The following is a 13,084-nucleotide window of genomic DNA, read 5'->3' as shown; positions in this document are numbered from 1 at the left end:
TATGGGAGTCTGTAATATCCTCAATGATCAGTTGCTGTACTAACCAATAAACATTTTTCTATTGATGATTGTTAAGTGTATGAATAACTCTGAACATAGCACATCTTTTTTTTTCGTCAATAAAAAAAAAAACTTTTTTCCTCTTTACACCTTCTCGTGTTTTGGAAAAAGCACGCATTATTCCTGGCTTCCAGAAATAATGTTGCTGTTTACATTTATTCAAATAAAAATGAAAAACAAATTCACAAAAATAAGGAATATAAACCATTTGAAAACTCAATTTTATTTAATTGCATGTTGATTCATTCACTTTAACCGTGCATGTTTTCATATACAATTTTTTAAAAAATGAACAAATGAAGCATTAGTAAACCATACCAATAACATTTTTATGCATTGTACGCAATTTAAAACATTAAACATATTGTTTAAATCCTGATTAGCATATATGAACATACAGAATTAGCTTACAGTAAGTTGGCTCTGTGAGTAATTACTTCAAAAGAAATGGTCAGACTTTTAGATTGATGTCAACATTAATTTAAATCAGCAGTGTCTGAATGTGTGCATGATTGAGTGAATGTAGTGTAAAACGTTTCAGGGTCCTCAGGACTAAATAAAGTGCTGCACAAATACAGACATTATAATATCTTGGTTAATTTCACTTCTCAAAAATTTTTAGTAAAGCAGAAAAAAAGTATTTATGTCTCCAAGCTAAATTTTGGCCTTATTCCATCACAAAAAGAAGAAAATCTACATGGAAAAACAACTGCAGCAGGAATGAAAGAAATTTAAAACAATGGTTAAATTACAAATTAAAGACAAGAAAGAGCCAGAATCATTTCTAAACTTTTGCAGAGCATCACTCCGAATTCACTGAAAATTAGTCGATGCATAGCTTTATTAAAGTTCAAAGGTTACATTATTAGAATGGGAGCTGCAGATTTTAGTGATTTTTCCTTTATTTTCATTCATTTTTCAAACTTTGAAAAATGACACCAGGAAGGAGTTTCTTAAAGTATCAGACATTTCAAGCTTAGTTTCCTGACATTTTTAAGGTCGTGTGCCAGATCTTGCTCATTTGATTTATGAATGATAAAAAGGCGATCTGAGAGGAAGTCATCTCTGACAGGAGTGTTTTGTGAGAAAGGTTTGTTTGAAATATTTTCCACAGTTTCCACAGTTTGTTTCTACTATTCTACTGTTTCTACTTTCGACTATTTAAATAATGTAGTTAATTTACTTTTTTTAACTGCTGATTTTCAGTCAACATTTTTCAATCATTTTTCACAAATCACGCACAAAAATGTTTCTCTCCTTTATGAGTCATCATGTCTAGCAAGAGACCGAATTCTCACTCGCATGATTTCTCATATGAAGAATTAAACTACATTTTTTACAGAAACGTTTTTCACAAATATTGCATGAGAAAGGTTTTTCACCCGTGTGAATTCTCATGTGGACAGTTAAATGGCATTTTTTACAGAAACGTTTATCACAAACATTGCATGAGAAAGGTTTTTCACCCGTGTGAATTCTCATGTGGACGGTTAAATGGCATTTTTCACGGAAACGTTTTCCACATACCTTGCACAAGAACGGCCGCTCACCTGTGTGAATAGTCATGTGTTCCGTTAAAGACTGTTTGTATTGGAAACTTTTCCCACACAGTGTGCATGAGAAAGGCCTGTCACTTGTGTGAGTTCTCAAATGAACAGATAAATGATTTTTTTGAGTGTAGGTTTTTCCACAGATGACACAAGAAAAAGGCCTGTCACCTGTGTGAATTCTCATGTGAAGATTAAGAAAAGCTTTTGCACAGAACCCTTTCCCACAAATCTCACAAGAGAAAGGCTTCTCCGCAACATGAGTCCTCACGTGAACAGTTAAACTACTTTTTCGGCTAAAGCTTTTTCCACAGATCTTACAAGGGAAAGGCCTGTCACCAGTATGAATTTTCATGTGTTCAGTTAAAAAATCTTTTTCACAGAAACCTTCTCCACAAATCTTACACGAGAAAGGGTCTTCACCTGTGTGACTTTCCATGTGAAGAGTCAAACGGCCTTTTCGACAAAATGTTTTGAAGCAAATCACACAAGCGAAACGCTTCCCACCTGTATGGGTCATCGTGTGGCGACGTAAATCAGCTTTTAGACGGAAATCTTTTCCACAAACCTTGCACAGAAAAGGCCTCTCGCCTGTGTGAATGCTCATATGATCAGTCAACAAACCTTTTTCAATGAATCCTTTTTCACAAATCTTGCAAGAGAAAGGTCTCTCACCTGTGTGAGTTCTTGTATGAATGGTTAAATGTCCTTTCTGACTGAAACCCTTTCCACAAAGGTTGCACATGAATGGCTTCTCACCTGTGTGAGTTCTCATGTGAACATCTAAATGACATTTTCGACTGGAAGTTTTTCCACATATTGTACATGAAAAAAGTCCCTCATCTGTGTGAATTTTCAAGTGTTTAGTCAATGAACTGTTTTCAGTAAACGTTTCATCACAAATTCTACAAGAATACAAATTTTTATCTTGAGTTCCGGTGAGCTGATTTTGTTTTGTACTATGATGATTCTCATCATCATTTTGCTGCGGCTCTTCATCTCTTTCTGATTCTGATTCTTTGTGATTGTTTGTAGGAGTCACCATGAACTCATCCGTCTCCCACTTCACCACGACTTGCTCTATTTCCCGGCTCTCTTGCTCTTCTTTTAACTCCTGATGTTCCAGGTCTCCCATCTCTTCTTTTATTTGCTGACATGGCAGCTCCTCTTGTTCTTCCTTTATCCTCAGTGCTTCTGGTTCCTCCTGGTCCAAACTAGAGATGTTCTCTTTTTTAAACAGATGCTCCTCCTTCACATCATCAGGATGCAGAAAGTCTGGTCAGGCAAGCAAACAGAAGCTTTTATCAAAAACAGAATTTGAGACAGTTTGTTCTGAAATCATCTTAAAAACTGCACGGATAGAAATGAAATTAGCTACTAGCTTCTCTTTGGTAAATTATTTATAGTTTTATACAATTTGAGCTTTCAAAACTCAAACTCATCTAGTTCACCTTCTTTCATTTCTTTGGAAAAATCTGTTTTGTCACGTGATTGCGACTAGTCGACTGGCCCGAAAAAAAGTCATTGCAGAAAAAAGAATCGACCAGCTGACTAATAGGTGCAACCCCTAATCCACGCTGTTGTTTTTTTATTTTTATTTTAAGCAGCTCTGAGGAACAGTGGCGGAAATTTAAGCTGCTGAACAAGTACCTAGTGAGTTGCTAGGTAACCAAAAAGTCTTTATTTGTATATTTTGTGCAAAACCATTCAGTGACTTTCAAATTTTTTCTTCAGAGTTACTGTCATAAATTGATGTGTGGCAACAACACAACCAATAATGAACTGTGTAGTTCCATTAAAAGTAATTTCTCAAAATTTGTAACAGATGCTTAACAAAATACAAATTGTAGAGGATTTCTGGTCATTTTCTTGATTTTAGCTCAACATTTCAATATATCCAAAAATATCCTAGTTTGTTCCATTTCTTATATGCACTACTGTTGTGAAGTAGAGGCTTTAAGATACTGAGTATTTTTGCAGCAGGGTGTTTCTCTCTGTAAGATGAACAGCTGCAGATTCAGACCAAGGTTACCTGTAGCGCTTGAAGGCCGATATGTTTTAACACTATCAGGCAGTCTGCTGCTCGGTGCAGTTAGCATCGCTTCCTTTGGGATGAAAGGAAGCCAATTTTCACTCATTTTACGTCATTTTAACAGCGTTTCAACAATTACTTTTCCCTTTTTCGACATGTTTATATGTCTAAATACTGGGTCTCCGTTGTTAAAAGCTCCAGAAGTTACTGCTTTAATCTGCAAAGAGCCATTTCTTTCTTAATTACACGTTAGCACTGCAGGTGTTTCGTACCTATTCGGTGTAAGATAATCTGCGGTGTTCGGGTTAAATCCAGCAGCCTGCGCTGATCGTCCACCTCCTCCTCGGCCTTCACGACGATTGTTTTGAACTCTGCTGGTGTTTCTTCGGCGGAGGTTGACTGTTCGTTCATGAACTCCCATTCGGGGTGAACTAAAGACATTTTTACAGCTGAACCACAGAAGATACGAGTCTCCAAAAAGACTCCGATATAAACGTTGCTGTCGGATGTTTCACCATCTCATCCCATTCCTGAGTTTCTCTTCTTCTGCTTCTCCTCTTTGTGCTTCGTAGCGCAAGACAGACCAACTGCAAGGCGCTTTACCGCCACCTGCTGGAGAAAAGAGAGGAAACAACAAAAAATCCCCAATTTCTAATGTTACTTTTTTGCTAAGGTATGAGCATACTATGTTTGGTTTTCATGGTGAAAATACTAATATAAGTACAAGATTGGCAATTAATATAAATGTTCATCATCTTCTCCCCTTTTTGCAGTTTTGATTTTGATTAAGGAAATTGAAGTATTTGTTCACTATTCCCATATGTGAACACATATAAAGGTTATAGGCAATTTAATATTTTTAATTTGTTATAACGTATGCTTTTTATTGTTGTTGTTGTTGTTGTATTTGTACCAAAGTATTTACTGTGGAAGTACACATCCCTGCAATACTTATTCATATGCTGTATTCTGTTCATTTGTTTGCCTTTCTATTTGTGAAAGATGTTCTCTCCATTAAAAAAACACAAAATTATTTAGAATACATGGATGTATAATTAATAATAATAATAATAATAGGAGGATGAAGGGATGTTGTATTACACTGTCAAAAGTAAGAGGAAGCAAGATAACGATTCATCATTTCAAAATTTTAAATAGGATTAAAATGAAACTATATTTGGTTTAGTTACTTAGAAATAACTAGAAATAAAAGTTATCAGACAATAATTATCTTAGCACATTAGTAAAATACAGGGTGGACCTTAAGTTTCCATACATAGAAAAAATAAACGCTTTATATTTGGACAACCGTTTTTATTTTGTGGGACTCTGTAATTGCTGCATGTCTTGGATCACATCATTGTTAATCTGCAGCATTTCCAGTTTTCTGAAACTTGCAAATAAGTTTCACCACAATGTCATGTGCGTGTGAATCTTGTTCCATGTTTTCTGTTAAAGTTTTGTGCAACCATGCATCTGCTTCCCGATCCAGCCATCAGTACAATTTCAATTCCTTCCTCTTTTGTCAAACGCATCTTCTTGGGTATCTGAAATATAAAAGAAATATACATTTTACATTCTCCTATGCATAGAAACTTATAGGCCACGCTGTACAGTAGTTCGGGATCTGGTTAAACTCCCTCCCAGTCGGTGGCAGGAAAGCACTTTAAGTAGGTTACCAACCGCCACAAGAGTAAAAGAAGAAGAAGACGTGCAGTCAAAATTCAAAGCGGAACTAAACTAAGTTATTGTTTCTCCGTGTCGTATTTGTGTGACACACGGAAAAGCCAAAACATAACAACATGAGCAGCGTTAGCTTTCCTTCAGCTCTAGTGAATTTGAAAACGAGAAATGTGTGCGAGCTGAATATGTGAGTGTTTGTAGTAAAAATGCCTTCGGTTCAGCTTCAGAACGAGCAGCTAAATCCCACCGAAGAAAAATTCACAGAGTTTGAAGAAATCATCGTCAAGTCCGAGGAAGAGACGGATGGTCAGAGTGGACTGCTGGATTTCACCCGGACTCCTCGGATCACCTCACAACAAACAGGCATGAAACACCAGCGATTATAACGTTTTACTAAGGAAATGATTGTTGTGTCGAGCTGATTGTGTTTCCGTATCTGTTGCGCTTCTACACGGTGTTTTACGACTGATGTGGAGCTGGATTAAAGGGCTATTCCACCAACTTTCTGTTTGTGGGACCTTGTTGTAGAAGGAACTTAGCTAGAAATGTACAATATATGAATAGATCATTTAAATTTTAAGAACAATTAACCTATCTTTTATATTTGTTTAAAATGTTCTTTGGGGGGATTGGGGACAAAATTGTACAACAACGGTATCCAAACCTGAACAGAAATATTTTACACTGATAGGGGGTGTTGATGTTTCCTCACAGTTTTATGTCTAATAAAAATAGATCAAAGTAAACATTACTAGTACTTTAATGTAATTTTGTTGTGGAAATGTTATCCTGAACTACTGAAGTTTCATTTTTATGGAGACATATGGACTAAGAAAATAGTCTTCAGATGCACTAATGAATTAATATGACTTTTGCTGTATTTTACCTCCTTTTTAAAGTTTTTATTTTTTGCTTTTCTTTTTCGTTCTCCAGACCTGCGTCAACATTACGATTTTCAGGGGAAGACGGTTTTAATTGACCAGCAACAGTGTACCCAGGAGTCAACCTCCAGTTTCGACCAGAAGGAACTAAAAGGTCTACAAATAAAAAAGGAGTCTGGGGAACTATTGTATCACCAGATAAAAGAAGAGCAAGGAGAACCAGAAGATCTTCTAATAAAGGAAGACCAGGACGATCTAGGTCATCTCCTCATTAAAGACAAGCAGGAAGAAATACAACATCTGCAAATAAAAGAGGACAAGGAGGAAATACTGCGTGTGCAAATAAAAGAAGAAGATATAGAACATCATCCTGGCTTTGTGGGGCAAGATGAAGAACAGCTTCGGTTGCAAGAGCAGACTGATATCTTAACAGCGACGCTGACTAATGAGGAAAAATATTGCAGTGAACCAGCACCAAACAGAAACCAACAGAACTCTTGTGATTTTCCTGAAGCTCAGAACCAGGGAGGAAGAAAGCCAGAAGATTCAGAATCAACTAGAGCAGAATCACCAAAACAGAATAAAAGACTTCAGAAAACCAGAGAGCATAAAAACAACATTGACAATGCAAAACAAAAAAGCCTGAAAAGAATATCTTTAGGTAAGAGCAGGTATTCTTGTAAAATATGTAATGAAACATTTTTTCATAACAGCACTTGTATTAGGCATCTGAGAACTCATACAGGAGAGAAGCCCTTTTCATGTACAACCTGTGGAAAATGTTACAGACAAAAGGGTCATTTAACTGATCACATAAGAACTCACACAGGCGAGAAACCCTTTGTGTGTAGCATTTGTGGAAAAAACTTCAGTCAAAAGAGCCATTTAACGATTCATATGAGAATTCATGCAGATGAGAAGCCTTTCTCCTGTATGATCTGTGGAAAGAATTTTAGCCAGAAGGGTCAATTAGCTTATCACAACAGAAGTCACACAGGCGAGAAGCCTTTTTCGTGTAGTGCTTGTGGAAAATGTTTTGGTCAAAAAAGTAGTTTAACGTATCATATGAGAAGTCACACTGGTGAAAAACCTTTTTCATGCATAAATTGTGGAAAGAGTTTTACTTTGAAGGGCAATTTAATATATCACACCAAAAATCGCGCATGTGAAAAGTCGTTCCACTGTGTCACTTGTGGAAAAAATTTCTGTAAGATAGAAAACTTTACAAATCATCTGAAAATTCACACAGGTGAGATGCCTTTTTCATGTATTACCTGTGGAAAATCATTCAGCCAAAAAAAGAGTTTTAATACTCACCTAAGAACTCACACAGGTGAGAAACCTTTCACATGTAAAATCTGTGGGAAAAGCTATATTCAAAAAAGTAGCTTAACGTATCACATGAGAATACATTCGCTCGAGAAACCGTTTTCATGTAGTACTTGTGGAAAAAGTTTCTGCAAAAAAGATATTTTCAAATCTCATTTGAGAAGCCATACAGGTGAGAAGCCTTTCTTGTGTAACACATGTGGAAAACAGTTTACTCGCAAAAGTTTTTTAACAGTTCATCTAAGGGTTCACACTGGTGAGAAGCCTTTCACATGTTCTACCTGTGAAAAATGTTTCACTCGGAAAAGCTTTTTAACAGTTCACATGAGAACCCACACAGGCGAGAAGCCTTTCTCATGTTCTGCTTGTGGAAATACTTTCAGGCAAAGGGCTCATTTGATTTGTCACATGCGAACTCACATGAGTTCACATGAACTCATGCAGGATTCATGTGAATCCTGCATGAGAAGATGAGAAGATGTAGAGAGGATGTAATTTGGTGAATGCTTTGAAGTTTTTTAGCCTCAAGGAGCTTGGGCACGTTTTTAGAACCTGAAGTAAGCAAAATGTAAAAAAGCTTCACATTTAAAAACAATAACTGCAAAAATGCCTTCAGACATGTCTAAACATTTCAAAGCATGTAATGTATTTAATAGTGTATAATGCTTGCAGTTTTTGAATAAATTAAAGATGTTCTTCTACATATATTGTGTCTGTTTTTATTCCTTTTCAGAAGGCAAATAAAATGGACCCCCAGTATTTCTGGAGGTTAGGAACCACATTCACAAGTACAAGATCATACATTAGCGCTAATGTAGGAAAGTTAAAATAATAGATATAAAAAATTAATATTTAAAAGGTTCTTATCCTGCTTGGTGCAATTCCACTAATTATTTGCAAACCAGGTACTATGAATTCAGTCAAAGCACAATAAGTGAGAACTTAGTGTGTCAAGATGCTGCATCACATGATGCTGCTTGAAGACATTATTCAGATTGCTGAACCTTGCTCATAAGAGTGACTGAACGAGTTTGTTTATTGTCTGTGAACAATGTGCAAATAAAAGTAAAGTGTTTTTCAATCTACAGTAAAAGCAAAAAAAAAGTATTTAATAAAAATGTACTTAAGTGCCTAACTGACCAGAACATGAAATAAATATTTATTTTAATATTTCTCTGAAAAAACTTCTGGTATATGACCATGAAAGTGACATAATTACAAAACAAAATTCAGGGATAAGAAATGCTTTATCAAATCAAAACCTTTCAATAGAAAAAAATATAAGACTAAAATGTACAGCAGGTGGTGTATACATGTTAGAACAAGGTTTATGGTGTTTGCTTTATCTTCTTGATTTTATTTATTTCATTTTATTTTTCAAAAAGGAATTGAAGTGAATGTAGTTATAAACACCTCTGCATGTTTTTGGGGTCGTTTGGAAAACAGGTAATACCGACGTTCTCCAGAAGATGGCAGTAATGCAGGCTGTTGAATTTCAGCTGTCGGAGAATGACGTACTTCCGGCGCGTCACTCAATGAAACAACGGAAGCTAACGTTGCTGCTAGCCAGCTTTGTTTACATTTTGTTTGAGCTGAGTAAATGACAACCTGGAGCAACAATGTCTTCGCTTTCCTCTCAGAGAGAGTTCACCAACGCGCCTTCACCGCCTGCCGAAGAAACATTACCAGACATTAAAGAAATTATCGTAAAATCCGAGGAAGAGATCGATGACAGCTTGGATTTCAGCGAAAAAACCCAGCTCGTCGTAAAACGTACAGGTGTGAAGGTCCGGGTGTGGTGACGTCTTTATGCCGCTAAGATCGTGTGTCTGAATGTTGTGTGATGCCGTTTAAATTTAATTTTAGAGCTACAGAGAACATCCAATTACATAAGCTGTGGTTATACGGACGCAAAGCTGAAGTATTTAATATTTTTGGTGCGGTTTTTAATAGTATAATTATACTGTAAGGAGCGCCTTTACATGGGAGTTTTTGAAACAGGGAGGCAAAAGAGCAGCCAAGCTACCCGACCGTTTGTCTGTGTATTAGTTGCGCATATACACTGTGTATTACGGTTTCAGTATTGTTTGTGTGCTGCTATTGCATCTGTGAACTTCAAGTTGGTTATTATTGAAATCACTTAAAATACGGAGTTTAATTATGTAATAATAAAAATAAAATAAAAGATACTTTAGCCTTTTTATGCTTATTTGCAAAAATATTTCGATAAAATACACACCTAGAAATTAGGGATATGAACTAACATAAAAAAAAAAAAACTTTTCATAAATATTTGCATATTAAAATATATATTATCTACAATACGGAAATATTTCAGAATATTCTCTAAATCTGTTTAAAGAGGACAAATTCAGCCAACAATTTAAAAAAATGTTTTTCTTCCCTGTTGTCAGAAACTTCTTTAAAAAGTTAATTTTAGTGTATTATCTTTTTAGGTATTACAAAGTAAACCTGTCACATTGCTTATATTATGCCAATAATAATAATCCAAAGTTTTAAGTTTGGAAAAGCTCAATTAACTCTTCAATGGTTGGAGGAGAGATTTGTGGAGCTGTGGTTCATCCTTCTACCAAATGTTTCATAAATGTAGTTTAACTACTGATTTTGGTGAATGCTTTAAAATTGATCTCTTGTTTTTATTCTTGCATTTAGTGAATAGTCATCATTTTTGTTGTCCTAAAAGATTTTGAGAAAGACTAAAGATTTTGTCTGAGATTTTGCGCATTTTCGCAATATTTGCAAGTGAAAGAAATGTTTAATTTTTGCTCATCAATTTCCATTTCCACACCTGCCTCTGCAGCACCACACTGAGTGAATTTGCTCTTCATTTGGAGTTCTTTATGTTAACAAAGCAGACCAAAGTGGATCCAGTGAGGGTTAGAGGAAGGAATTTGGCTCAGAAAACGTTTTGGAATAGGGAAATACTTTAAAGAAGGGAGAATAACAGTAAAGGACAAGATTTTCCAAAATGAGCAATAGAATGCTTACTTGTAAAGGTTTAAGTGAAACAAACTGACAATTTAAAGAAAGAGAAAACTGAAGAGATGACATGATGCAGATACAGAAGCAGCCGTGCATCCAGTCTTAACATAATATGCAGTCCATATTTTTATTTTAGAAGATTTTCTCTTTTTGTGAATTCTTGTTGCTCACCATAACAAAGTTCGGTTATTTTAGGTTTCAATTCAGTTGGTATTAAATCATTTGTTGTTTTGGGGATAAGTTGGACAATTGATCATTTTTTATGTTTGTTTGCATGCGCAGACCTTCAACATCATGATGTAAAGAAGGAGGAGGATTTTTCTGGCCAGGAGGAACCACAGTCTCTGACAATGAAAGAAGAACAGGGTGAGCTACAACATCTGCAGATAAAAGAAGAAGAGAATGAGCTTTGCATTACCCAGGATGAAGAACAACTTGTGGTGAAGAAGCAGGAAATGAAAACCTTCCCTGCATCTCCTACCGATGTAGAAATAAGCTGCAGTGAACCCAAACTAATCATGGAGCAACTCATCTCTCAGGACGGCTGTGATGCTGAGAACCGAAATCAGGAAGAAAGCAACGATGAAGACACAGAAATAAGCAGCGATGAAGAACCGAAACAAAATAACAAACGTCAGAAAACCAGAGGGTATGATAACAATTCTGGCAAATTAAAACAAAAAGAGCAGAAGAAAACTCACAAAGACAAAAATCTGTATTCATGTACGATGTGTGATAAATTGTTTTCTCAAAAGACTCACTTGATCTACCACATGAGAACACACACAGGTGAGAAGCCTTTCTCATGCAAGTTTTGTGGAAAATGTTTCAGTAGAGAAAGTATTGTGAACAATCACCTGAGAATACACACAGGTGAAAAGCCCTTTTCATGTCTGACCTGTGGAAAAAGTTTCACTCTCAAGCATAAGTTAACGGATCACATGAGAATTCACACAGGTGAGAAACCGTTTCTGTGCAATGCTTGTGATAAATCTTTTAACCTGAAAAGCAATCTGAAGCAGCACATGAGAATCCACACGGGCGAGAAGCCTTTCTCATGTGTGACCTGCGGTAAAAGCTTCAGTCAAAGAAGTCAAGTAACGCTTCACATGAGAAGTCACACGGGTGACCGACCTTTTTCATGCGCGACCTGTGGGAAATGTTACAGTCACAAAGGTCACCTGACTGATCACATGAGAACTCACACAGGTGAGAAGCCATTTTCATGTCTGACATGTGGAAAAAGTTACAGTCAGAAAGGCCATTTGACAGTTCACATGCGAATTCACACAGGTGAAAGGCCGTTTCCATGTAGCACCTGTGGAAAAACCTTCAGTCGAAGAAGTCGTTTAAAAAAACACGTGAGAATTCACACAAGATAAAAGTCCTGTGTGTGACCTGTGAGAAGTGTCTCAGTTTAAGGAGCTAAGAAGCATTTTATATAGCTGTGAACTTTAAATTATCCCCTCACTTATTTCTTATTTTGCTTTTTGGTTACTTGAATGTAAAAATCCAAAGTATCCTTGTCTGAGTAATGTTCACTTGAACACATTTCTAATAAATGAATGTGTCTTCAGTACAATCTTGTGTTGAACACACCGTAAGAGCAATAAGGAAAAATAAAACTACTGTTTGCTTTTACACACACAGAGGATCACTATAGAGTGACATTAAGTCATACAAAACAAACTCAAGCTAAATAAACACCAGCTTCATGTAAAAACTATCTCTCCTACTAAAGTTTACCATGAATGGAACGGCAACAACAGAGCAAAATTGGGGCTGTAAAGTTTGTTCAAAAGAAAAACTTTAAACATAGTCAATCACATGATATGAGTTTTTAAAATGGTCAACAACTTTGAACAACTAATTTTGTGTCTCATTAAAACTGTGAGCACATCGGTTTTTGATAATATTTTAGGACATGCTGCCTTATTGTTAAAATGACCTGAACATACTGACAAAGGTATTGATTTGCATTGCTACTAACAGCCTTGTCACTGAGCACCAGACTCAGCGACTCCATTGGTTCCCACTTTGCAACGTGATCAAACTTAAACTGGATGTGACGTCATGAGGAGTTCAGAGGTCAATGTGTAAAGGTTTGTAAATATGTCTCGTTTTATATCTTGGTTGTTGAATGCAAGTAAGTTGATTATGACCCCGTTATCAAATCTATGTAACTTTTCTTTACAGCACATAACAGAACAATCCCGGCATTGTACTTGAGAGCAGTTGTATTTATATTTTATTGATGAAATATACAAATAAATAATAAAAATCATTACTTTGTGTTATTTGGTTGTTCATAAGAGATGGTATATCTAACTTTACAGCTGTTTTTGATCATGTGTGCTTGTATGTGTTGTATATAATTTTCAAGACTAAACCCATGAAGACTAATCAGCATAATACAGGCCGGAGTAAGTTTAGTCAATTTATTTCAGACTGTTTTGGTTTTTCAGTTTTAAAGTTATGGTGTATTTCAGGAAAATGTGGACCTTAAAATGAGGAGGACTTACCCTACCAAATTTGACAATAGATGACAT

At 35.9% G+C, this 13,084-nt stretch overlaps 3 protein-coding genes across 5 annotated transcripts; 2 read left to right on the top strand and 1 right to left on the bottom strand.

Moving 5' to 3' along the window:
• Positions 1-263: 263 nt before the first annotated feature.
• On the bottom strand, positions 264-4,189 carry LOC129355902 (gastrula zinc finger protein XlCGF57.1-like). The gene is made up of 2 exons (XM_055025533.1): positions 3,912-4,189; positions 264-2,882 (listed from the first exon to the last, which is right to left on the bottom strand). The coding sequence occupies exons 1-2, from the start codon at positions 4,078-4,080 to the stop codon at positions 1,336-1,338; spliced, it is 1,716 nt and encodes a 571-aa protein (XP_054881508.1). The 5' UTR covers positions 4,081-4,189; the 3' UTR covers positions 264-1,335.
• Positions 4,190-5,411: 1,222 nt separating this feature from the next.
• Positions 5,412-8,196, top strand: LOC129355898 (gastrula zinc finger protein XlCGF57.1-like). The gene is made up of 2 exons (XM_055025518.1): positions 5,412-5,685; positions 6,256-8,196. Exons 1-2 carry the CDS (start codon positions 5,529-5,531, stop codon positions 8,004-8,006), a joined length of 1,908 nt encoding a protein of 635 aa, XP_054881493.1. The 5' UTR covers positions 5,412-5,528; the 3' UTR covers positions 8,007-8,196.
• An 880-nt stretch (positions 8,197-9,076) lies between these two features.
• Positions 9,077-12,822, top strand: LOC129355909 (gastrula zinc finger protein XlCGF8.2DB-like). 3 transcript variants are annotated; one of them, XM_055025554.1, is made up of 3 exons: positions 9,077-9,311; positions 10,818-11,324; positions 12,528-12,822. In XM_055025554.1, the coding sequence occupies exons 1-3, from the start codon at positions 9,152-9,154 to the stop codon at positions 12,581-12,583; spliced, it is 723 nt and encodes a 240-aa protein (XP_054881529.1). In that variant the 5' UTR covers positions 9,077-9,151; the 3' UTR covers positions 12,584-12,822. The 3 variants fall into 3 exon arrangements, with proteins under 3 accessions (XP_054881529.1, XP_054881527.1, XP_054881528.1); XM_055025552.1 differs by having other exon boundaries at positions 10,818-12,822; XM_055025553.1 differs by having other exon boundaries at positions 9,252-9,319; positions 10,818-12,822.
• Positions 12,823-13,084: the final 262 nt, after the last annotated feature.

This window comes from Poeciliopsis prolifica, unplaced genomic scaffold (genome assembly GCF_027474105.1).
Source record: "Poeciliopsis prolifica strain line A6 unplaced genomic scaffold, Auburn_PproV2 SCAFFOLD150, whole genome shotgun sequence".
NCBI lineage: Eukaryota > Metazoa > Chordata > Actinopteri > Cyprinodontiformes > Poeciliidae > Poeciliopsis > Poeciliopsis prolifica.
Note: the sequence above shows the minus strand (reverse complement) of the source record. Positions and strands in the feature narration are given on the sequence as shown.

Bases quoted from the DNA above. Each gene is read 5' to 3' on its own strand.
- LOC129355909 (XM_055025552.1), top strand. From the start codon at position 9,152: ATGTCTTCGCTTTCCTCTCAGAGAGAGTTCACCAACGCGCCTTCACCG. The intron at 9,312-10,817 runs GTGTGAAGGTCC...TTGCATGCGCAG, and splicing joins GCTCGTCGTAAAACGTACAG to ACCTTCAACATCATGATGTA.
- LOC129355902 (XM_055025533.1), bottom strand. From the start codon at position 4,080: ATGTCTTTAGTTCACCCCGAATGGGAGTTCATGAACGAACAGTCAACC. The intron at 2,883-3,911 runs GTACGAAACACC...TTGCCTGACCAG, and splicing joins GATTATCTTACACCGAATAG to ACTTTCTGCATCCTGATGAT.
- LOC129355898 (XM_055025518.1), top strand. From the start codon at position 5,529: ATGCCTTCGGTTCAGCTTCAGAACGAGCAGCTAAATCCCACCGAAGAA. The intron at 5,686-6,255 runs GCATGAAACACC...TTCGTTCTCCAG, and splicing joins GATCACCTCACAACAAACAG to ACCTGCGTCAACATTACGAT.